General features: G+C 48.3%; 1 protein-coding gene across 3 annotated transcripts in view; it reads left to right on the top strand.

The window, feature by feature from the left end:
• The window catches only part of CLTC (clathrin heavy chain), a 120,212-nt gene extending 99,573 nt beyond the window's left edge, over positions 1–20,639 (top strand). For 2 of the 3 annotated variants that reach the window (XM_039350005.1, XM_039350006.1), the window contains 6 exons: positions 1,008–1,139; positions 2,202–2,312; positions 2,458–2,628; positions 3,475–3,696; positions 14,734–14,809; positions 18,966–20,639. In XM_039350005.1, the coding sequence (XP_039205939.1) occupies positions 1,008–1,139; positions 2,202–2,312; positions 2,458–2,628; positions 3,475–3,696; positions 14,734–14,809; positions 18,966–19,090 (837 nt within the window). In that variant the 3' untranslated portion in view covers positions 19,091–20,639. Of the gene's footprint in view, positions 1–1,007; positions 1,140–2,201; positions 2,313–2,457; positions 2,629–3,474; positions 3,697–7,757; positions 7,857–14,733; positions 14,810–18,965 lie in introns of those variants that run through there. The other variant, XM_039350007.1, reaches the window with a different exon arrangement.
• Positions 20,640–24,477: the final 3,838 nt, after the last annotated feature.

The raw sequence follows: 24,477 nt of genomic DNA, 5'->3' as shown, positions 1-24,477 counted from the left end.
CTGCCTCCAGAAGTGGTAAATGCTCCAACACTGGAAGTTTTTAAGAAGAGACTGGACAGCCATTTATCTGAAATGGTATAGGGTTTCCTGGCTGAGCAGGGGGTTGGACCAGATGACCTCCAAGGTCCCTTCCAACTTTATTATTATCATTATTACTTGGTGGGAAATACGTTCAGACACCCCCCCCCCACTTTATATCCAGAGTCTTCTGAAGGGTGTTCTTGCAGAAGCCTCTCTTGCTGGCTGGGGAATTCTGAGAATTGAAATCCACAGGTCTAAATGTTGCAGGACTAGGCATAGAAAAACCCAAAGGGGACACATTCTGGGGAGAGAGAAATTCCCTGAGGATGGACTCCAATACGAGTCCAAAAGCTCGGAAGAGTAAACGTCAGGTCCCAGATTGGATCCTGCAACATTCTCCTGGGATACGGAGATTCACCTTCATTCATGAGGTCTCAGAGTTGCCACAGTTGAGAAACACCGTCCCAGATATCCCAGTCCAGTCCAGTGGATATTAAAAGCAAGGAATCCACCCAACCCCGAAGTCCTTAGAGCATGTGCAGAGAATTTTATCTCCCATTTTTATCCGGGCCGCCTGTGATGAGCTCAGCAAAACGGGGAAGGCCGTTGAATACAGCTGCCAGGCAAATCCAACCCATACACAGCAGAGGTCTTCAAACTCGGCCCTTTGATGACTTGTGGACTTCAACTCCTAGAATTCCTCAGCCAGGCACGCGTGCCTGGCTGAGGAATTCTGGGAGTTGAAGTCCACAAGTCATCAAAGGGCCGAGTTTGAAGACCCCTGATATACAGTCTGAACTCAGCTGTTTTAAAACCAGTTGCAGCCAGCTGTGCGAAAAGGCAGCCCTTTGGGGACGCTAGTCCATTTCAAGGCTTAGGTGAAGAGTCAGTTCGGCTGGAGGGGGTTGTGTTACTCGCCTCACCCTCAGCCGGAGGTTGCCCTTATTTTTGCAAAAGTGACACTCACTTCACTGTCCTCCTCGCAGGTGGCGAATGTGGAGCTTTATTACAAAGCAATTCAGTTTTACCTAGAATTTAAACCTCTGCTGCTCAATGACTTACTGATGGTGCTTTCGCCACGACTGGATCATCCCCGTGCAGTCAATTTCTTTAGTAAGGTAAGAAAGCTTTCCAAAAGTGGAAGCTTGCTTTCCTTCTTTCTTTCTTTCTTTCTTTCTTTCTTTCTTTCTTTCTTTCTTTCTTTCTTTCTTTCTTTCTTTCTTTCTTTCTTTCTTTCTTTCTTTCTTTCTTTCTTTCTTTCTTTCTTTCTTTCTTTCTTTCTTTCTTTCTTTCTTTCTTTCTTTCTTTCTTTCCTCTCAGGAAGTTTTTGTTTGTTCGTTTGTTTGTTTATATCCCTTCTTTATTTTTTTTATAAATAACTTAAGCTGGCAAACACACACACTATCCTCCTCCTTCTCTCTATTTTCCCCACAACAGCAACCCGGTGAGGTGGGTTAGGCTGAGAGAGAGTGACTGGCCCAAAGTCACCCAGCTGGCTTTCATACCTAAGGCAGCACTAGAACTCACAGCTCCTGGTGACTGGCCCAAAGTCACTCAGCGGCTTTCATGTCTAAGGCAGCACTAGAACTCACAGTCCCCTGTGATTGGCCCAAAGTCACCCAGCTAGCTTTCGGGCCTAAGATGAGACTAGAACTCACTGTCTCCTGGTGATTGGCCCAAAGTCACCCAGCTGGCTTTCATACCTAAGGCAGCACTAGAACTCACAGCTCCTGGTGATTAGCCCAAAGTCACCCAGCTGGCTTTCGTGCCTAAAGCGAGACTAGAACTCACAGTCTCCTGGTGATTGGCCCAAAGTCACCCAGCCGGCTTTTGTGCCTAAGTTGAGACTAGAACTCACTGTCTCCTAGTGATTGGCCCAAGGCCACCCAGCCGGCTTTCGTGCCAAAGGCAGCACTAGAACTCACAGCTCCTGGTGATTGTCCCAAAGTCACCCAGCTGGCTTTCGTGCCTAAGGCAGGACTAGAACTCACAGTCTCCTGGTGATTGGCCCAAAGTCACCCAGTCGGCTTTCGTGCCTAAGGCGGGACTAGAATTCACTGTCTCCTGGTGACTGGCCCAAGGTTACCCAGACGGCTTTTGTACCTAAGGCAGGATTAGAACTCACCTTCCCCTGGATTTTAGCCTGATGCTTTAACCCTGAAGATGTGTTCTCTGAACAGGTGAAGCAGCTTCCGTTGGTGAAGCCCTACCTGCGCTCCGTGCAGAACCACAACAACAAATCAGTGAACGAGTCCCTCAACAACCTCTTCATTATAGAAGAAGATTACCAGGTAGAGACGGTTTCTGGGGCCCATCCTGGACCTCGGGTGGAAACCCCTGGCAGCTTGGGAAGGTGGGGTACAAGTTGGCGACCTCCCCACATTCAGACTTTGTAGGGGTGCCATTTTCAAAGCTTCAGGTTTGTGTCTCATCCAGGCTCTTCGGACATCGATAGACGCCTACGACAACTTCGACAACATCTCCCTCGCCCAGCGCCTGGAGAAACACGAGCTGATTGAGTTCAGGAGAATCGCCGCCTATCTCTTCAAAGGGAACAACCGCTGGAAGCAAAGCGTGGAACTCTGCAAAAAAGACCGACTGTACAAGGTACCGGATCTCAAGGACAACCGAATCTGCCAGCAGGAATGGCGATGGGGCAAGATGCTGACGTTATAAACCGCCCAGAGAGAGCTGTAAAAGCACTATTGCAGTACAGATAGTCCTTGACTTACAACAGTTCATTCAGTGACTGTTCAGGGTTACCACGGCATTGAAAAAAAATGACTTATGATTGTTTTTCACACTTAGGACCGTTGTAGCGTCCCTGAGGTCACGTGTGATCAAAATTCAGATGCTTGGCAACCGATTCATATTTATGACGGTCGCAATGTCCCGGGGATCATATGATCCCTTTTTGCAACTTTCTGACAAGCAAAGTCCATGAGGAAGCCAGATTCACTTAACAATCACTAACTTAACAACTGCATATATTCACTTAACAACCGGGGCAAGGAAGGTTGTAAAATGGGGCAAAGTTCAGTTAACAGATGTCTCACGTAGCAGCAGAAATTTTGGGCCCAATCGTGGTCGTAAATTGAGGACTAAATGTATATAAATCTAAGTGCTCTTGCTAAGAGACCAGGAAGACGAGTTCAGCCTTTGCTTGTCACATCCCGGTGGGGCTAGTCCAGGGGTAGGCAACCTTGGCTCTTTGATGACTCGTGGACCAACTCCCAGAATTCCTGAGCCAGCCAAGCTGAGGAGAAAGGGAGAGGTTTCCATGCTGAGCCATGCCGGCTCAGGAATTCTGGGAGTTGAAGTCCATGAGTCATAGAAGAGCCAACGTTCCCCACCCCTGGGCTATTGGCCAGTCTACAGGTGTTGGGCTCTCCTGTCCTTCCCAAGCGTTGGACTGGAGACCCATCCTCCTCTTTCTCGTCTCCTTCCTTCCAGGACGCCATGCAATACGCTTCAGAGTCCAAAGACACGGAGCTGGCGGAGGAACTGCTACAGTGGTTCCTCCAGGAAGGCAAGCAAGAATGTTTTGGCGCCTGTCTCTTCACTTGCTACGATCTTCTTCGGCCAGACGTGGTCTTGGAAACCGCCTGGAGACACAACATCATGGACTTTGCCATGCCCTACTTCATTCAGGTCATGAAGGAATACTTGAGCAAGGTAAGGGTCCAGGCCTCCTCCTCTCTCTCTCTCTCTCTCTCTCTCCCTCCCCCCAGGGCTGTCCCAGACCCCTTTGTCACTTGCTCGCTGTGCCTTTCTTGTGGGACCCTCAGTGCTTGAAAAAATGTCTCCTCAACATCTCCGTCTGTCGGTGCCAGGCCTCCTTTCTCCTGCAAAACGGCAGCTCAAAGCTTCTGTTGGATTGTTTGATGCACAGTAGGATCCTAGCCAGAATAGACCGGGCTGTTGGTTTTTTTTTGGAATACAAGTAGCCCTCGACTTAACGACAGTTCATTTAGTGACCGTCCAAAGTTACAGCGGCACTCCAAAAGGGGACTGATGACCGTTTTTCACACTTGCCGGTCGCTGCAGCATCCCCACAGTCACGTCATCAAAACTCAAGACGCTTGGCAACTGGCTCACATTTATGACGGTTGCAGGGTCTCGGGATCACGTGATCGATCCCTTTTTGCGACCTGCTGACACGCAAAATCAACGGGGAAGCCAGATTCTCTTAACCAACCGTGTTACTTGCTTAACAGCTGCAGCGATTCACTTAACCACTGTGGCAAGAAAAGTTGCAAAATGGGACAAAATTCACTTAAGAAATGTTCTGTTTAGCAACAGAAAGTTTGGACACAATAGTGGCTGTAAGTCGAGGACTTGCCTGTATTTTCTCTCTGTCTCGGCCACAGTAAATCTGCCGAATTTGGGCCAGTAAAACTGGAATTGGACCCCTGTTTGTTAGTTTCCAGTCTGATGTCAACGCTGCTAACAGCGGATGTTTTTGCATTGAGAACAGATGGAGAAGCAACCTAGAACTAAGGAGAAACTTCCTGACAGTGAGAACAATTAATCAGTGGAACAACCTGCCTCCAGAAGCAGTAAATGCTCCAACACTGGAAATTTTTAAGAAGAGACTGGACAGCCATTTGTCCGAAATGGTGTAGGGTTTCCTGCCTGAGCAGGGGGTTGGACTAGATGACCTTCAAGGTCCCTTCCAACTTTACTACTATTACTAGATGCAGCCATTTTCTTCTTTTGCTTTTAGAGTTAGATGATGCTGGGAGCGGGGAGGAACGTGGGAGAGTCTAGCTAGACATAATAGCACTAGACCTAGTGTGAGAACCAAGGTTGTTGAAATAAGAGATGATAAGGAATTGGCGGGCTGGAGAGTTCTCCAGCTGGAGGGGAAGCCCGGGCTTTAAACCAGGGGTGTCAAACTCAATTTCACTGAGGGCCGCATCAGCATTGCGGTTGCCCTGGGGGAGGTGGGGGTGCATGGCCAAAGTGTGTGCAGCCTACTGGGTGGGCATGGATGGAGTGGGTGTGGCCTACTGGGTGGGCATGGTCAGTTCTACAACATTCGCGTCAAGGGTGCCTATGGGGGGCCTGGGCAGGAGTGGGACAGATCTGAGGGTCTCTGGCAGAAGGGGGTGGGACCAGGGCAAGTGCCAAGGCATGGTCCACTGGGGCAAGTGCCAAGATGGCCACCACAAAATTGTACATTGGCTCCTCACTGCTTCCAGGATGGCTTCGTCGGCCACATGAAACCACTTGTGTTTGACATATCTGCTTTAAACTAATTGGGGAATGTGATTTATGACTGTTAACTAGAGGAGGGAATTGTGCTTTGATACTATGTGCTCAGGGGAGGGGAACTCAGTTTTTGGCTTAATGTCATGGTTCCGACAGATGAAACTTCAACTTCGAGGCATTGTTTACCTTAAAGATTCATTATTAGAGAAGCATAGCATCGGGCACTAACATAATCGAAACCAAAAACTGTATTCCCCTCCCCTGAGCACATAGTATCAAAGCACAATTCCCTCCTCCAGTTAACAGTCTTAAATCACATTCTCCAATTAGTTTAAAGCCTGGGCTCCCTCTCCAGACTGCCCAATTCCTTATCATCTCTTATTTCTACAACCTTGGTTCTCATACTAGGTCCAGTGTTGTTATGTCTAGCTCAGTGGTTCTCAACCTGTGGGTCGGGACCCCATTTGGGGTTGAACGACCATTTCACAGGGGTCGCCAAACAACGCAGTCCGCCATTTTTTCCCCTTTTCCTTAGCTGTGCTACTCCCTTTTCTTCTATTGGCTTTTGAAAGCCAATAGAATAGACTCTCTTGAATAGAGTCTAATTCTATTGGCTTTCAAAAGCCAATAGGAATTGTCCAGGCTGTCTCTGCCCTGCTGAGCCCGCCAAAAGTCCCATTCTGCAAACGGTGCTGCACCAGTTGAGTAGTCCTCGACTTACGACCGGTTGAGTAGTCCTCGACTTACGACCAGTTGGGGGTCGCGGCATTAAAAAGGTTGAGAACCACTGGTCTAGCTAGACTCTCGTGCACATTTCCCTCCTCCTCCCGGCATCATCTAAAAGCAAAAGAAGAAAATGGCTGCATCTCCATCTGTTGTCAATGCAAAAACATCCGATGTTAGCAGCGTTGACATCTGACCTGTGAAGAGGCTGCATGTCCTTGTCTAAAGAGAATTTTTGGAGACACTGGATGGTTAGCTGTGGTTCATTGACGAGTCTAAACCCCTGCTGACTTTTTCGGCTCTCTGCTTGTCTGAGCTGACAGAAGTGGAGAGGATTAATCCCCTTTACTTGAGAGTGGGACACATGTCTAGGAGTGCCAGGCTGTCAGGCTTAAGTAGGCTTCTCCCTCAAGTGGATCTTTTTTGTACACTTTGCACAGGGAGATGCCACCCACAGTGGGTATAGGAACTTGTCCTGGCTCCTGATCTACTCTGAAATCCGATAGTTGGTTTCCAAGTCTGCCAGCCTTGAGTGTGTGCAAGGCAGTCCTAAGAGAGTAGATCAAGTCTTTGGCTTTCCCTCTGCTTGTTCTGGCCAGGATTGAAGACATTAAGCGCTGCGAATATTCCAAAAATTTTGGCATTATTGGGGAGCCCTTATTAATCCCTTCCCACTTGGGGGGGGGAGAGGGGCTGGAAGGCTGAAAGCATAGCTCCTACAGCCAAAGGTTTGGCAGACAGAGAGTCCAGGTTGCATGTGAGCTGTTTTTCCTTGTTTATTTCTAAAATGTATGGTTGTGTTTGGGCTAAGAGCAAAACCTGTCTTTTCTAAATAAAGCCAGCAGCACAGCACAGTAGAGGAGACTTAACCCCACAGATTGTGGTCCTTAACAAAGGTTGTGTTTGGAGTGTTTTAGCAGTAGTAGCAGACAGCTTATGGTTTACGGCAGGGGTCTTCAAACTTGGCCCTTTTATGACTAGTGGACTTCAACTCCCAGAATTCCTCAGCCAGGTGCGCAGCTCCATTTCGTGAATGGCAGGCATGCACGTCCACTGCTCGAGCAAATGGGGATGTGCGCACACTTGCCTGCAACTTCCATGGTCCAGTCTGGGGATGGGGACCATTGCTCTAGAACAGGGCTCTTCAAACTTGGGCCTTTGATGACTCGTGGACTTCAACTCCCAGAATTCCTCAGCCAGGCACGCACGGACGTGTGGGCCTGCCATTCACAAAATGGAGCTGCGGACAGGAATGCCCGCCACTTACATGGAGCGTCCCTTCCCCCCCTCTCCCCCCACCAGTCCATAAAGGCAGAAAGCTTAGGAAACTCTGGTCCAAAGCAACTCCCAGAATTCCTCAGCCAGGTGCGCAGCTCCATTTCGTGAATGGCAGGCACGCACGTCCACTGCTCGAGCAAATGGGGATGTGCGCACACTTGCCTGCAACTTCCATGGTCCAGTCTGGGGATGGGGACCATTGCTCTAGAACAGGGGTCTTCAAACTTGGCCGGAATTCCTCAGCCAGTTCACACATGTTAACGTTGCCCAAGTTGCGATTCATTGGTCTGGAGTTTTAATGCACAAGGTTCACCCTCTCTTTGCATGCTGTTCTTTGAGCAACATAAGAATGTTACCCGTTCAACTGCGGAAACGTAAGGAAACTTTGACTTTGGCAGCAAAGGGCAGCCTTTTGACTTTTTAAACCCCCCCTCCCTTTTACTTACTTTCTGTTAATTCTAAAATGCAAAATATTGGAATTTCTCTTTCCTCTAAGCTGCACCTTCTGAATTTCTTTGCAGGTTGATACAATAAAGGAAAAGGTGAAAGTTGATTCTTTTCCATCTTTTAAATCTGGAGGCCTAAGTCTAAGGATACCTGCATGAGTTTTGTTTTATTTTTATTTTCCTCTTTTCTACCTTCCCTACACTGCTGCTACTGCTTTCTGCCCGCCCGCCCTCCCCCCCAAAAAACACTAAAGCCTCTGCAAGTTAAAAACCAGTGTCATAGCTGTAGGACAGAACGGTAGGCACTAAATGGCTCATCAACTCTCCAGGAAGGTTAGAAGCAATCGGCCAGGATCATGGTTCGGAGAGCTCACCAGACGTTTAACCGCATCCCAAGAAGCCTCTAAAAAGAAGGAGCAGGAAAAGCTGGCGCAGTTGGTTCTCCCTGAAGGGTGGCAGAGGGCCAATTGGGTTTCCCATTTGACGCTGTGTGTTTTTCCTGGAGAGGATTGTGACCACGCCAGTCTTACTAACTCGCCGGGAGTGGCCAGCTGCTTAGAGACTCCCCCTTCCCACACCAGCCAGGCCTCTGCCTCTCTGGTCCCATCGGGCTGCTTCCTGTTCCAGCAGGAGTCACTTTCCACAGCCTGGGTCCTCCCATCGATTGCAAGGCCTGGGTCTTCCCATTGATTGATTGCAAGGCCTGGGTCTTCCCATTGATTGATTGCAAGGCCTGGGTCTTCCCATTGATTGATTGCAAGGCCTGGGTCTTCCCATTGATTGATTGCAAGGCCTGGGTCTTCCCACTGAGTGATTGCCTGGCCCATGTCTTCCCATTGATTGAGTTCAAGGCCCGAGTCTTCCCATTGATTGCAAGGTCTGGTCTTCCCATGGATTGCAAGGCCCAGGTCTTCCCATTGATTGATTGCAAGGCCTGCGTCTTCCCATGGATTGCAAGGCCTGCGTCTTCCCATTGATTGATTTCAAGACCTGTGTGTTCCCATTGATTGTAAGGCTGGGTCTTCCCATTGATTGATTGCCTGGCCCATGTCTTCCCATCAATTGATTTCAAGGCCCAAGTCTTCCCATTGATTGCAAGTTCTGGTCTTCACATGGATTGCAAGGCCCGGGTCTTCCCATTGATTGATTGCAAGGCCTGGGTCTTCCCATCGATTGATTTCAAGGCCTGTGTCTTCCCGTTGATTGATTGCAAGGCCTGTGTGTTCCCATTGATTGATTGTAAGGCCTGTGTGTTCCCATTGATTGATTGCCTGGCCCATGTCTTCCCATTGATTGATTGCAAGGCCTGAGTCTTCCCATTGATGGATCTCAAGGCCTGGGTCTTCCCATAGATTCATCTTGCCTTCACCCCCAAAACTTTCCAGGCCCATTTAAGCCAGAGCCCGAGGCCTCCACTTTCCGAAGCTGAACCATTCTTCCCATCCAGTAGCGCTTCCCCTCAAATTTAACGCCCATCTTCTGCCAATGTGCCAATCCAGGCTTCCCTTTTCATCTGAGAATTGGCCACGCACACAAACACCCCTTGCCCACCCACCCCCAAAAGTCTGGAACCCAATGCCCAAGTCCTTCAGCAGCTAGCAAGTCAAAGGCAGGGTGGCCCGTGTGATGTGAAAAAAGGGGTACATGAACTGCAGTGTCTGCTTTTCTGAACTGAGCATGTTCGGCCATCATTGTGATGTACATCTCACTTTCCCTAAGCTGCAAAGCATTGCTGTGGAAAGCGGGGGGCCGGGGGGGGGGCTGTTTCTGCGTGCCGTGAACTTTTTTTGGGTGGGTGGGGAAAGGCTGGCTGGAGGGAGGCGTCTGGCCGCCATCTTACAATTCACTCTTTGCTTCAGTCCTTTTGCCTTTTTTTTCCATGCACATATAACACCAAATCTCCAGCATTGACCGCATGCGGTTCATTCTTCTTTTTGTTCTTTCTTTCTTTCTTTCTTTCTTTCTTTCTTTCTTTCTTTCTTTCTTTCTTTCTTTCTTTCTTTCTTTCTTTCTTTCTTTCTTTCTTTCTTTCTTTCTTTCTTTCCTCTTCCTTACTTTTCTTCTTTCTGCAGCCTTATTGCAGTCTTCGTGGAAAAGCCTTTTTCCCCCCTTTTTTTTGTTTTTATACAAGGAGCGGTTTGCCATCAATAAAACCTTGTCCGCAGGGCATCCGATGACGTGGTTCGGATGGAGCTTCGTAGCGCTCCACTGCTTAAAGCAGATTGCTAGTGGGGGGTCTTTTTAAAAAAAAAAAACTGGTGTTTCTTCGGAGCCATGGGGGGGGGGGGAGAAAAACCCCACCACAGCCAAATTGGCAGTTGTGGAAGATCTCTGAATATCTCCTCTGCTTAGCTTGCATCCTTTTATCTACATCTGTGCCGTAGCACCTTAAAACACTTTTTCTGCTGATCTGTTCCTTCTTCACCGTAGCAGGTTCTCCAACCTAAGTGTTTGGTTTTCCAGGAATATAAGATCACAACAGGAAATTTAAAAACGCAAAGCTGGCGTAGGGTTGACTGGATATACAGGTAGTCCTCGACTTACAACAGTTCATTTAGCGACTGCCCGAAGTTACAACAGTCCTGAGAAAATGGATTTAGGACCGTTTTTCACACTGACGATTATTGGCGACATTCCCATGGTCAGGCGGTCCAAATTCAAACACTCGGCAACTGACTCACATTTACGACGGTTGCCGTGCCCTGGGCGGTCATGTGATCCCCTTTTGCGACCTCCTGACAAGCAAAGTCATTGGGGGAAGCCGGACCCACTTAACAACCCTGTCACTGAATTTACAAATGAAATGGATTCATTTGTCAAGAAAAGTGGCAAAATGGGGCAAAAATTCACTGAACAAATGTCTCACTTAGCAACAGAAATCTTGGGCTCAGTTGGGGCCGTAAGTCGAGGACTACCACACTCACCTCACCTGCCCTCTTGCGTGCGCGCATGCGTGCTCTGCGCTTTGGTTTCAGGGACCATTATTTTGGGAAGACGGTATTTCAAACGCTTGTTGCTGGAGATACCTTAAGCGTCATAAAACACACTTTTGGGAGAGAAAAGGGAGGTTAAGGGTTAAGAAAAGGAAAAAGGTTTGCTGTTAGCAAAGGGCCTTAGCCTCACACTCATTTGGTAGGTTTTCCATGTCAGGTCATGATTATATGTTTGATATATCAGGTGATATAAAACCAGGAATTAAGCCAGCAGCAGCTGAATGACACCGTAAGACTTTACAAACCCAATAAAAAAGAATATTTTTAGCTCAGGGTTGAATTGAGGAGCCCTCGTCCCAAAGGTGCTTTTCTTAAAGGCAGTTGGAATTTTGGGGTTTTTTTTTTCCTTGAAAATATTTCGCCTCTCATCCAAGATGCTTCTTCAGTTCTGGAGAAGTGAAGTGAAGAAGTGTCTTGATGGAGAAATGAAACATTTTCCAGGGGAAAAAAACCTGAAGAAAATCCAATTGCCTTTTGGAAAAACACCTTTGGGATAAGCATGAACTGGGTGATTGAGAATCTCCATAGACACTGAGGGATCCTTGGTGCTCTCAGAGCTTGGGTGTTTTCTTGCAGACGTTTCATGACCCAACTAGGTAACATCATCAGTGTTAGAAAGAAGTGGAATTGCTCTCTCTTAAATGCAAATGGCCTGCCCTGTCAGTGTTAGTGAGAATGGTCTTGGGGAGTTCTTGATTAGGCTGTTGCTTACTGTTAGCTTGTTTTTCTGAATTGGTAGTTCCTGATCTGTAGGGCAAGCCACTTATATATAAACAGAGCTGAAACCCCAGTCCCGTCCAGCTCTGATGATGTTACCTAGTTGGGTCATGAAACGTCTGCAAGAAAACAGTCCTCCTCCTCCTCCCACAAACCCCCCTTCTAGCACTGATGATGTTACCTAGTTGGGTCATGAAACATCTGCAAGAAAACAACCAAACTCGGAGACCACCAGGGACCCCTCACTTATCAAAAGCAACAGCCTCCAAGTCAGTCTTGGCACCTTCAGTGAAGGAATTTGGGGCACGATGGATTGAACCTGATGGGTTCCGTTGCATAGCAAGACTTCCACTGTCCCCTGTGGGTGTGGAGTTGTTCATTTACATAGAGCAGGGGTGTCAAACTGCCAGCCCACAGGCCCGATGTGTCATGCCGAAATCGCGCCCACCCCAGCTCCGGCAATGGGGGGAAAATTGTGATACGTCGCAACACATCACGTAACGTGGCGGGTTTGACACCCCTGACTTAGAACAGGTACTTGTTCTCTAGGTGAGGAAAGCTAAACAGAGGTGCATAAACCTGAACTGAATTTTCCACCTGCTATGATTGCACTCTTGAGAACTCTGATCAAGTTGTCTTTTAGGAAGGATTCTAAGCCTGTGAGTTGCAAATAAAAGCAACGAGAAACTAGAAACAGCCCTGTTAATTGAGGTGGAAGGCAACAGCTCTAGGGTGAATATTAGTGGAGCTTTCAAGTATGAGAAGTAGCAGCACTGGAAAGCTACAGCCAATGTCACCCCAGAGCTAGACTAACCGTCATAGTCAGGACAAGAAGCAACGGATGGAAACAAATCCAGGAGAGAAGCAACCTAGAACTAAGGAGACGTTTCCTGACAGAACAATTAACCAGTGGAACGACTTGCCTCCAGATGTTGTGGGTGCTCTAACATGGGAGGTTTTTAAGAAGAGACTGGACAGCCATTTGTCCAGCATGGAAAAAGTGGGGACATTGATGAAGGGGAGGGGCTTGTGAGAATGTCTGTCTTCAAGCAAAGGCTGGATCAACGTTAATTTCAGAGGCTTTATAAACGGGATTGGCCCGATCCATCTGTAGCCTTAACAACTTTTCTCCTATAGCTCCTGCAGCCTAGTGAACTGGTGATTGTTCTATAAATGGGGAGATCTAAATCCAGATGCATAGAACTACCGTCACGTCATGCTGGCCATCTATCTAACAAAGTAACATCCTGTAAAATGCAAATTTAAAATACCTCCGTAGCCTTTTTGTTCTTAAGTTGAAAATCACCGTGCTTAGAAGAGAGATTTCTGCATGAGATAGGTCCCATATGGAGTGATTTGTTCATTCATTCATTTCATTCATGCCTGCCTCCATGGCCCATCTCACCTAAATGACTCTGGGGTGTCTTTAGAGCAAAGGTGCCCAGCGTTAGCAACTTTAATTCCTGTGGATTTCAACTCCCAGAATTCCTCAGCCAGCCATGCCGGCTGAAGAATTCTGGGAGTTGAAGTCCACAGGTCTTAAAGGTTTCCAGGGTTGGACTCCCCTACTTTAGAGTGTCTTGCCCATGCTTCTCACCTCCATCATGCCCTAGAGCAGTGCTTCTCAACCTTAGCAACTTTAAAGACATGTGGACTTTCAGCTCCCAGAATTCCCCAGCCAATGCACCTATCTTAAAGTTGCTTAAGTTGAGAAACGGTGTTCTAAAGCAGGGCTTTTCAACCAGTGGTACAGGTACCACCTGTGGTACATTGGCACCTGGCAGGTGGTACGCGACCATCCTAGAAAAGTGGTAGCGGGGGAGGGAAATGAGTTGAACCGGTGGCAGCGCCGCACAAGCCTGAGCGAGATATGCCTGGAGCTGCAGGGCTGTAAGGGCTCAGCAGAAGCACCAGGATCAGTGCCAGGCTCCAGCTGGAGCTCGACGCTGATCCTGGTGCTTCCGCTGAGCCCTGAAGAAGCAGCAATCAGCTCGAAAGCAGCACTGATCCTGGCGCTTCTGCTGAGCCCATAAGAAGCGCCAATCAGCTGGAATGTTGCACCCTCTCCAGGATCTTGTGATTTACATTCAGATGCTTGGCAACTGATTCATATTGATGATGGTCACTGTGTCCCAGGGTCATGTGAAGTGACCAAAACCTGCTGCAACCAACCAGCAGACGGGGAGAATAAAAACCAAACACCCCCCCACCCCCACTGCCAATCCTCAACAGAAATGCTCACAACAATGAAAACCTCGGACAGGAGGAAGAGCGCCACCGGGTGGGCAGGCAGGTGTCTTGTTTGGCTGTGGCTTGGTGGTACTCGGATGTTGCCATATCCTAAAAGTGGTACAATGGGTGAAAAGGTTGAAAAGCCCTGTTCCAAAGTGCCGGGTCCCAGGAGAGCTAGCAAAACAGATTGGCTGTGGGAGATGACCAGGCTGATCCCCAAAGGAGGGGGTCAGACATGTCATCCGTCTTGAGTCCCTTTGTGCCCACCAAAGACCCAAGTCCAGCCCGCCTTGGATTCCACCGGCTCTTTATCTCCTGCCCATTTGCTTTGGCCGTTAGTAGTTCAGATTCTTGTAGAGAGCTTAAGCTTGCAATAAAGCAGTGGTTCTCAACCTTTCTAATGCCGCGACCCCATAATACAGTTCCCCATGTTGTGGTGACCCCCAACCACTTATACATCACCGGGTGCCAGGGGCGTGGCCAAAGAAAAGGGGGAAAAAATGGCGGACAGCCTTGTTTGGCGACCCCCCGTGAAATGGTCGTTCAACCCCAAATGGGGTCCCGACCCACAGGTTGAGAACCACTGCAATAAACCCTCATGCACCTTTGAAGTGCCCGGGTGTCCGGATCTCCCTGGCGCTTGACATTGGCTCAGGTCAAAGCGGCGCAAATGACACCGGGGAAACCCGTGAAGGGAAAAGAAGGAGGGATACGGCGAGGCGACTGGACCGACTTTAGCAAATTCCCCAGAATTTGGTACATTAATTTGGTCAATCGGATTAGATCCCAGCAATCTTGACACTCAAGGTCCAAACTAGACTTTGGGAACAACCTGCCTGAAGCCTCCCCCCCCCCAGCAGCGAGTGTCCCCCTCCCCTTCCAGGCTGAATGAACCTCCTGCAAACCCGGTGGCACATTTAGACCACCGGCATTTCACTTCCCAACTTTTTTTGTTCTGTTTTGTGGTTTTTTTTGGTCAATGATTTCCTTTCTTTGACTGTGTTTCATGCCCCCCTGAAGGCTTTTCCACTTCTCTGCCAGAAAGCGTAGGACTCTGACAAGTGGCTGCGTGGTTTATCCTGATCTTTGGGATTCTTCTGTCTTCCTAGGTGGACAAGCTGGATGCCTCAGAATCACTGAGGAAAGAGGAAGAACAGGCAACAGAGACCCAGCCCATTGTTTACGGTAAGCCTTTTACGTGGCCATTTCCATCGTTTGAGCATGCATGCATTTCTTTAGGGGGGGGGGCTCAGAGCCCAAGCTGACATAATTTGGGAACGGGCCTAGTCCAGGGGGAGGCAACCTTGGCTCTTTTATGACTCGTGGACTTCAACTCCCAGAATTCCTGAGCCAGCATGGCCCAGCATGGAAACTTCTCCATTTCTCCTCAGCTTGGAAACCTCTCCCTTTCTCCTCAGCATGGCTGGATCAGGAATTCTGGGAGTTGAAGTCCACGAGTCATAAAAGAGCCAAGGTTGCCTACCCCTGGCCTAGTCTAAAAATACAGCCCTTTAATACAGTGATGGCCAACCTTTTAGAGACCAAGTGCCCCAAAACTAGCTCTGCCCCCCCTCCACCCCCCCACCCCCTGCTCCCACCCCATCCCCCACCCCGCCTGCCCACAGGGCCACTCACCGCCTCCAGGGCCCACCAAAGATTGCCCAGGCAGCCCAGCAGCATCATGGTGGCCATGCCCTCTGCCCGCACCCCGCAGCATCAACTGTGCAGGATGGGGCGTGAGGGCAGAGTCTTGTCTACGCTGCCTGGCTGCCATGTCCTTGGCTGCGCTGCTCTGTGTGGGCCACACTCGGGGGTGACTCTCCTCCAGTGGGGCAGCTGGTGAGGAGTGGGTCGTGGGGGGAGGCTGGGGCAACAGCATGTGTGCCCACAGAGAGAGTTCCGAGTGCCACCTATGGCACGCGTGCCATAGGTTTGCCACCACTGCTTTAATAAGTCGATCCTCATCATCCAGCTTAGAGTTGTCTGGAAGTTGAGTCCTGAGCAATTGGATGTCTCTGGAGATTCTCAGTCCTGCAGACCCTGGTGCTTTTTCAAAAGACAACTTGGACTTTCTTGGGTTTTTTTATTTATTTTTTTCCCTTGAAAACGTTTCTCTTTTCATCCAGGGAGCTTCTTCAGTTCTGAAGAAGGTTCTTGTTCTGAAGATAATTTCCAAAGCAGCTTCTTGGGTTGAGAAGTGAAAACAAGAAAGCCCAGTTGCCTTTTGGAAAAGCCCGTTTGGGACCAGGGCAATTGGACTTATTTTTCTTGCTGGTTTGAGACGTTTCACCGCCCATCCAAGCAGCTTGTTCAGTCTGAGGAAGTTGGTTAGGGAAATCGAGTAGGAAGAAAAATAAGCCCACGTGCCCCGACTCAACGTCCAGACAATTCTACCCGGATGCCTGTGAATTTTCACCGACACATTGCCGTGTCTTTTGGGGAAGAAACTCTGATGTTGGTGCAGGAATATGGAAAGGCATCAAGAATCAGAATCATAGAGTTCGGAGGGACCTTGTAGGTCATCTAGTCCAACCCCCCCCGCCCACCATTTCTGACAAGTCACTGCCCAGCCTCTTCTTGAAAGCTTCCAGTAATGAAGCTCCCACAACTTCTGAAGGAAGTCTGTTCCATTAGTTCAGTGGTTCTCAACCTTTTTAATGCCGCGACCCCCAACCGGTCGTAAGTCGAGGACTACTCAACCGGTCATAAGTCGAGGACTACTCAACTGGTGCAGCACCGTTTGCAGAATGGGACTTTTGGCGGGCTCAGCAGGGCAGAGACAGCCTGGACAATTCCTATTGGCTTTTGAAAGCCAATAGAATTAGACTCTATTCAAGAGCGTCTATTCTATTGGCTTTCAAAAGCCAATAGAATAAAAGGGAGTAGCACAGCTAAGGAAAAGGGGGAAAAAATGGCAGACTGCGTTGTTTGGCGACCCCCATGAAATGGTCGTTCGACCCCAAATGGGGTCCCGACCCACAGGTTGAGAACCGCTGCATTGTTCTCATTGTCAGAAAATTTCTCCTCATTTCTAGGTTGAATTTCTCCTTGATCAGTTTCCATCCTTTATTCCTTGTCTGGCCTTCAGGTGCTTTGGAGAATAGCTTGACCCCCTCCTCTCTGTGACAGCCCCTCAAATATTGAGACACTGCTATCATGTCTCCCCTGGTCCCTCTCTTCACTAGACTAGCCATGCCCAGAAAAGTGGCCGACTACAGGAAATCCCTATATCAGGGGTAGGCAACCTTGGCTCTTTTATTTATTTATGAGACTTATATACCGCTTTAAGTGCAAGCACTGTCTAAGCGGTGTACACCAGTAAGCAATGTATATATATATATATATTTACATTGCCCCCAACAATCTGGGTCCTCATTTTACCTACCCCGGAAGGATGGAAGGCTGAGTCAACCTTGAGCCGGTGAGATATGAACCGCTGACCTGCTGAACACAGTCAGCTAAAGTGGCCTGCAGTACTGCACTCTAACTGCTGCACCACCTCGGCTCTTTTATGACTCATGGACTTCAACTGATGACCAGGACTTAGGGGACAGTATCAATTGTGAATACGTGCAGATGGCCCTTGTCTCTCTGGCCACTTGCAGGCCCATGAATGCAGGGTCATGAAAAGACAGAAAAGGAAACACCCAATATTCTAACCCACCCGAGGACAGCTGGTGTCTCGGGGTGGCGGAAACACCCCAAAAGGAACATACTAGCTACCTCTGCTTTCTTCCTTCTTATCTATATAGTGTGCCAGGGCGAAGTCTTTATCTTATGTGTGTCAGCTTTGCTGGGTGAATTGCTTATGTAATCAAAGTAGGTATAAAAATAAGGTTTTTCTGCTATTTGGGGCTTTTTGTCTCTTTGCCGTGAAGCCCGTTCTTTGTTCGGCTGAATAAAAAAACGTAAAGCTCGAAGGCAACTTCCAGCTTCCTGTATTTTTTAAGCAAGACCTCAGAACCTGCATATCACAACTCCCAGAATTCCTGAGCCAGACATACCGGCTCAGGAATTCTGGGAGTTGAAATCCGCAAGTCATAAAAGAGCCAAGGTTGCCTACCTCTGCCCTATATGCTTCACCCTCAGATGCAGACAAAATGGAGCCCTGTCATTTTTGAGGCTGCTCTCTCATCAGTCTCCAGGAAGTTCAGGCCTCTCCTGGAAGGCCATATTTAATGATCTTTTGAGAGGCATTTTAGGAGCTTGTACCATTCAATGACTTTCCCCCTGCAGGTTCTCCTCAACTTACGACCGTCATTGAGCCCCATGTTGCTGTTGCTAAGCAGGCAAGATAGTTCAGTGCATTTTGCCCCATTTTTACGACCTTTCTTGGCACCGTTGTTAAGGGCATGACTGCAGTAGTTAAGTTAGGAACTAAATCAGTGGTGGTGAACCTATGGCACGGGTGCCAGAGGTGGCACGCAGAGCCCTCTCTGTGGGCACACGCGTCGTCCCCCCAGTCCTAGGCCTTCAGCTAGATTTTGTAAAACCTTTTCGCTTTAGGCCTCTGCCGCCGTGTCCCAAAAAAAAAAAATTCAATCAATCAATCAATTTCAACTTTGGGCGGGAAAAAAAAAGATCTTGCAAAGTTGGAATCGATTGATTGAACTTTTTAGTCTCACCCAGTCTGCTGTTACCATCACAGCCACGCCCACCCAATGGGCCACACCCACCCAGCACCCGACGATGCATAAGTGGGTTTTGGGTTGCAGTTTGGGCACTCGGTCTCTAAAAGATTCGCCATCACTGAACTAGGTTGTTAAGTGAATCCGGCTTCCCCCATGGACTTTGCTTGTCGGAAGTTCGAGGAAGGCGATCACATGACCCCTGGGGACACTGCGACCGTCATAAATCTGAGTCGGTTGCCAAAGTGTCCCAATTTTGATCATATGACCCTGGGGATGCTCCAAAGGTCATGAGAAAAACAGTGTAAGTTACTTTTTTCAGTACCAGTCGAATGATGGTAATTGAAGGACCACCAGTACTCAAGATTTCCCTAACCAACTTGCTCAGAATAACAGAGTTGGAAGGGACCTTGGAAGTCTTCTAGTCCAACCCCGTTCTGGCCAAACGTCTCAAACTAACAAGAGGAAAATAAATCCATTTGCCCCAACTCAATTTCCAGAGAGCCCTTTAACCCTTTGCTCCATTTTCTTTCTTTCTTTTTTTCTTTTTTTATCTTTCTTTCTTTCTTTCTTTCTCTCTCTCTCTCTCTCTCTCTCTCTCTCTCTCTCTCTCTCTCTCTCTCTCTCTCTCTCTCTCTCTCTCTCTCTCTCTCTCTCTCTTTCTTTCTTTTTCTTTCTCTTTCCTTCCTTCCTTCCTTCCTTCCTTCCTTCAGGTCAGCCCCAGCTCATGTTGACGGCTGGTCCCAGCGTGGCGGTCCCTCCTCAAGCACCTTTTGGCTACGGCTACACTGCACCTCCGTACGCGCAACCCCAGCCTGGGTTTGGATACAGCATGTAAGGAAGCCGGCGGGGAACCAGCATCCTTTTGTGGAACCTCCACCGTCCCTCTCACGCCGACGCCGAGGGAGAAAAAAAAAAAAAACCAACCTCGTGTCCTCGTAACATTTATTTTATGAAGGACTTGTGTTTTCTGTTTGTTCCTTCTCTCCCCTTCCTTCCCACATGCTCTCCGGACCCCCCCCCCATCCCACCCCCAAACACCATCTCCCCCTTTCTTCACATTCCACATTTTCCCTCCTCTCTGGTGGGTGGGAATACTTTTAAATCTTCCAGCAGGCTTCTCCCCCACCCCACCCTCCCTTATTTTTTGCAAGATTGCTTCTGACGTGAACCCCCCCTCCCCCCCCTTCTCTTGTGACTCTCTTCCCCATTTGCACTCTTGTAACCTGGAAAAATGGTCAGATCTCTGTTTGGTTCAGGGTAACGTAAGAGTGGCTGGTTTTGCCCCAAATAGCACGTAATCAAAAAAGGCTTATTCTGAAGGGGGGGTGGGGGAGGGTTTTAGTGGTGGGGTTGAAACACTAAAAGATAAATTTTGGATGGCTCGGCTCTTGAAATAAATAAATTGTGAAACAAAAGAGAGAGAAAAAGCTCACAGATAACATACCGAAAACCTATCCTGAATTTTTTTTTTTTTTAAAGACCCATCCAGTAGGGGCTCCATTTAAACCTATGCAGGTTTCCAGTTAGATGTACAGAGAACGCCAAGTGTTTTTTGCTCACTCCGTGTGTAATCCCACTGACCCTTCCGTTGTGTTAGTGCGCTTTTTTTTTTGTGGGGACCATTTTATATTCCACTGAGGAACAAGATGCAAAGGGGGGCACCATAAATCCAATCTTGCGTGTTTCTGACTAACCTCGCCCTCCAGTTTGTGTACGTTGGATATTGTGGTGTTCCCAAATCACTTTCCCCCCCCCTCTCCCCCTCCCCGGAGTGTACAGAAGAAAGACAGAGAGAGAAAGAGAGAGAATGGAAAGGGGCATTTGGGAAACCCCAGTGGCTGTTCGGTTTTGCTTGTGCAATTGAAAAATGACTCAAAATTGGAAAAAAAAAAAGAGATGATAATAAACGACTGGACTGTGGACATCCTCTATAGTAGTTTTTCAGTATGTATCTCTTCAAACTCCTTTATGATGTATGCGCTTGGCCTCAAACAGCAAAACAAACAAACAAACAATATATATAAAGTTCGGCAGTGTTCTTCAGGTCCGAAGCAGGAACCAGCAACTTCGCAAAATTTCCAAATTGTGGAGTGTGGAGTGGATCTTGGGCAGGTGACTTGCACTGACGGAGATTCCTTGAGATGAATGGGAAATGCTCGGAGTTAGACGGCACTTTTCCAAGCCCTCGGCTGGGCCACGAGCCGCTGAAGGCACCTTCTTCTTCCCAAATAAGAAAACAAAGCAAAACAAACAAACAAAAAAAATCTTTAGGGTTGTAGTTTTGAGTGTTTCCAGTTTTAAATCTGACAAAAGATCATGTTATAGGTATGTTAAGTTGCCTTAATATATTTAGCTTCGAAATAAAAATTGACTTCAATGTTCAACGCCGTTTGAATGAGTGTCCTGTTTATCCATCCAAATGGCCTCCCTTGGCGGAACAAGAACTCCAGATGTCACGCGGATCCAACAGGTAGGACGTTAAAAAGAGGGGTGTCTGTTGCATAGAAGGGTAGTCCTCGACTTAGCAAATCATTCGCTTAATGACCGAAGTTACAACAACGCTGAAAAAAGTGACTTACAAATGGTTCTCACGCTTAACAACCGTTGCAACACCCTTAACGGTTATGTGATCAAAATTCAAGCTCTTGGAAACGAGCTTATATTTATGAGGATTGCAGCATCCAGGGTCCACCTGAACCCCATATGGGATGTTTTCAGCCGGCCTCCAACAAGCAAAGTCAGTGGCAGAAGCCAGATTCACTTAACGATTAAAATCAGTGTTTCTCAACCTTGACCATTTTAAGGCATGTGGACTTTAACTTGAGAAACACTGGATTAAATGATTCACTTAACCACTGCAGTGATTTGCTTAAGTGTGGCAAAAAAAGGTAAAATTGGGTGTGACTTACTTAACAACCACCTTACTTAGCAAAAGACATTCTGGTCACAAGTCGAGGACGACCTGTAGTTAGGATGAAATTGGAATGAATCCAGGCCCTTCCTAGCACTAACGTTGGCTACAGGGCCGAGAATATCACAGCTTACAAAGGATTGGGTTTCTTGCAGGGGAGAACTGCGTGGCTAAACGATTTGAAGGCAACGGAGATCAGAGATTGGGTAAAGCATTTGAAGGAGGGAGGTTTCAAAACTGCCTCTCAATGAAGGCTTAAAGCAGCCGTGTCTTTCAGCAAACTCATGTGGCTGCCTTCAAAAGCATCTGTTGGGCTATCTGTTGCCACCCCATCAGAAACTGTTCTTCGGGGTAAGCCACACTAGGAAACCAAAGTCATGCATGTCAATACTCCTTTTACGATAAGCCAGGGGTTCCCAACCAGGGGTGCGAGACGATATTCCAGGGGGTGCGAAAACTTGGGTTTTCAAAATTATAGTGCAGTGGTTCTCAACCTGTGGGTCGGGACCCCATTTGGGGTCGAAGGACCATTTCACGGGGGTCGCCAAACGCAGTCCGCCATTTTTTTCTCCTTTTCTTTGGCACCCGGTGATGTGTAAGTGGTTGGGGGTCACCACAACATAGGGAACTGTATTATGGGGTCGCGGCATTAGAAAGGTTGAGAACCACTGTTATAGTGTATATGCATAATTTGTTACCATTGCAAAAATTAGGAAAGGTCTTGTCTGAGACACTTTCTCAAGTACTATCCTGGACTCAGGTTTTTTATTTTCAGATACACACACACACACACAGGCTTAGCGGCTTGGTGGTGAAGATGCTTGCCTCCCACTCAGAAGGTTGAGAACTCAATCCTAAATAGCTGCAGACAGTTTCTCTCCTAGGGCTCAAAGAGAAGTGTGAACTCCATGTAGGCATCAGTCCGCTCCATCCAGTTGCCCCCCCCCCCACTGTACTCTGAATTAAGGGATTACAAGATTGTAAAAAAAGGGAGTTATATACACACACACACTCCCTTCTCACCCCTATGACTGGTCTGAGTCTTCTTCATTCTCGGGTCCTCTGCCACAGGGGTCACCAACCCCCGGTCCATGGACCGGTACCAGGCCACAGCATGCCAGCAGCCGGTCCACACAAGCAAAGCCCCAATCTGTGGGAGGCAAGCAGCACACAAATCCTCACATCCTCCAGTCCATAGAAAAACCTCCATGGAACCGGTCCCTGGTGCCCAAAAGGTTGGGGACCTCTGCTCTACCAAAAACGGGAGACTTTGAGGGTTCTGCTCAGGATCGTTGCTGTTCCTAGCACCTCACTACTCTGGACAGAGAGCTCTGATGTCATTCCTGAGATGTGTTGGAGTCCCTCTCCCTACATTGGCCTTGACTTTTCACATCTTAGAGCAGTGATGGCGAACCTTTTAAGAGACCAAACCGCTCCCCAACCCCGTCCCTGCTTTGCTCTGCCTGCTGGGCCACCCATCACCTACACGGCCCACCACAGATCACCCAAGTGGCCCAGAAGCGCCATGGCGGCCATGCTCTCCACCCATGCCCCGCAGCATCATCTGCATGTGACGGGGTGCAAGGGCAGAGTCTTGTCCCCGCTGCCTGGCTACCATGTCCTTGGCTGCGCTGCTTCGAGTGGGCTGTGCCCGGGGGTGACCCTCTGGGGGGCTGCTGGTGAGGGGGCCAAGGGAGGAGGCGGGGCTGGGGCGATAACGCATGTGCCCACAGGGCTCCGAGTGCCGCCTCTGGCACGTCTGCCATAGGTTCGCCACCACTGCCTTGGAGTTTATCCTTCAGGCGGTGGGTCCTTCTCCAGCTTCTCCTTTCTAATGTCGCTGTCAGTTGGCACTGTCAAGGTCATTCCTTCTTCCCATTTCAGAAACACGCATGCACAGATGCCTAGATAAAGTATGTTGGAAGTGTGGCAGAGGCACTGCCCACTTTTTCGCCCTTCATCTGTGCAGAAGGAAAGATGTTTCCTTGCTTTCAAGTCCACCCCATTTACACAAATAAGTGAGGAAGCCTTTACTCCCCAGATGGCACAGAGCTACATTTCCCCAGCATTTACAGGGCTGGGTCGACACATGGAAGAGTTGTCACCTCAACAACATCTTGGAACGGAGGGAGCACCTTGGGAAGCCTTCAAGATAAAAGACGCCTCGTTCCTGGAGACTAAAGACAATTATTTTGTGATACGTTACTAGGTGAGGACGAGAGCAGCAGAGGGCAGCACGGGTGCAGTTTTCCCTGACACCTTTTCAGAAAAGCCGGAGGTGGTCACAAACTTCCCAACCTACAACTGCCTCACATCGCTGGAGTTGCAGGCTATTGCATCAGTTGCTTTCTGGCACAAATATTTCAAGCCGAGGCAGTTGCTAACGGAGCGACGGTTTTTGTGTTTTGAATCTGGCCTTAAGCCTTATTCCCCCATGAGCAAAAAACAGGCTACGTTCTCAAGGTACGTGGAAAGTTGAGGTTGGCAGCTCTAATGACTTTTTCTTGGAGCAACCCGAAGCAAAACTGCGTTGTTGCATTTTGCAGAATTGTCCGCTAAGTCAGTGACAGCCAGTTGGGTCTCGTCGCGGTTAAGGCACCAGGCTAGAAAGTGGGGGATCCCGAGTTCAAATCCCTACGTCACCCTGAAAGCCAGCTGGATGGCTTTGGGCAAATTGCTCCGTCTCAGCCCAACTCATCTTGCAGGGTGGCGACTGAGAGGAAAATAGGAGGAACATTATGTAAGTTTGCCACAGTGAGTTACTTAATAAAGTAATGGAAGCAGGATAAAAATCTAGTAATAATACAGGTAGTCCTCGACTTAGCAATCACAACTGAGCCCAAAATTACTGTTGCTAAGCGAGACAGTTGCTACGTGTGTTTTCCCCCATTTTACAACCTTTCTTGCCACAGTTGTTAAGTGAATCACTGCAAATGTTAAGTTAGTAATCTTATTACTATCATTAGGTGTGAAGTGAATCTGGCTTTCCCATTGACTTTGCTTGTCAGGTCGCAAAAAGTGATCACATTCATCATCAATATGATCCAGTTGTCAAGCACCTGAATGTCTGATCTGGTGACCTTGGGGGGTGCTGCAACGGTCATAAGTGTGAAAAATGGTCATCAGTCCCTTTTCTTTTGGTGCCGTTGTAACTTCAAATGGTTGCTAAGCGCATAGAGGTGATACGTTGAAGACCACCTGTAAATATTATTGACGAGTAGCCACATTACAGGATATATTTCCATACAGCAAATATTTCAGGGACTTCCATCTTAAGTTTGTAGCTTGGGGGAAGATTTGGCATTCTTGAG

Source organism: Crotalus tigris, unplaced genomic scaffold (assembly GCF_016545835.1).
Source record: "Crotalus tigris isolate CLP2741 ecotype Arizona unplaced genomic scaffold, ASM1654583v1 scf7180000018306.2785112, whole genome shotgun sequence".
NCBI lineage: Eukaryota > Metazoa > Chordata > Lepidosauria > Squamata > Viperidae > Crotalus > Crotalus tigris.
This window is presented reverse-complemented; position numbering and strand designations above follow the sequence as displayed.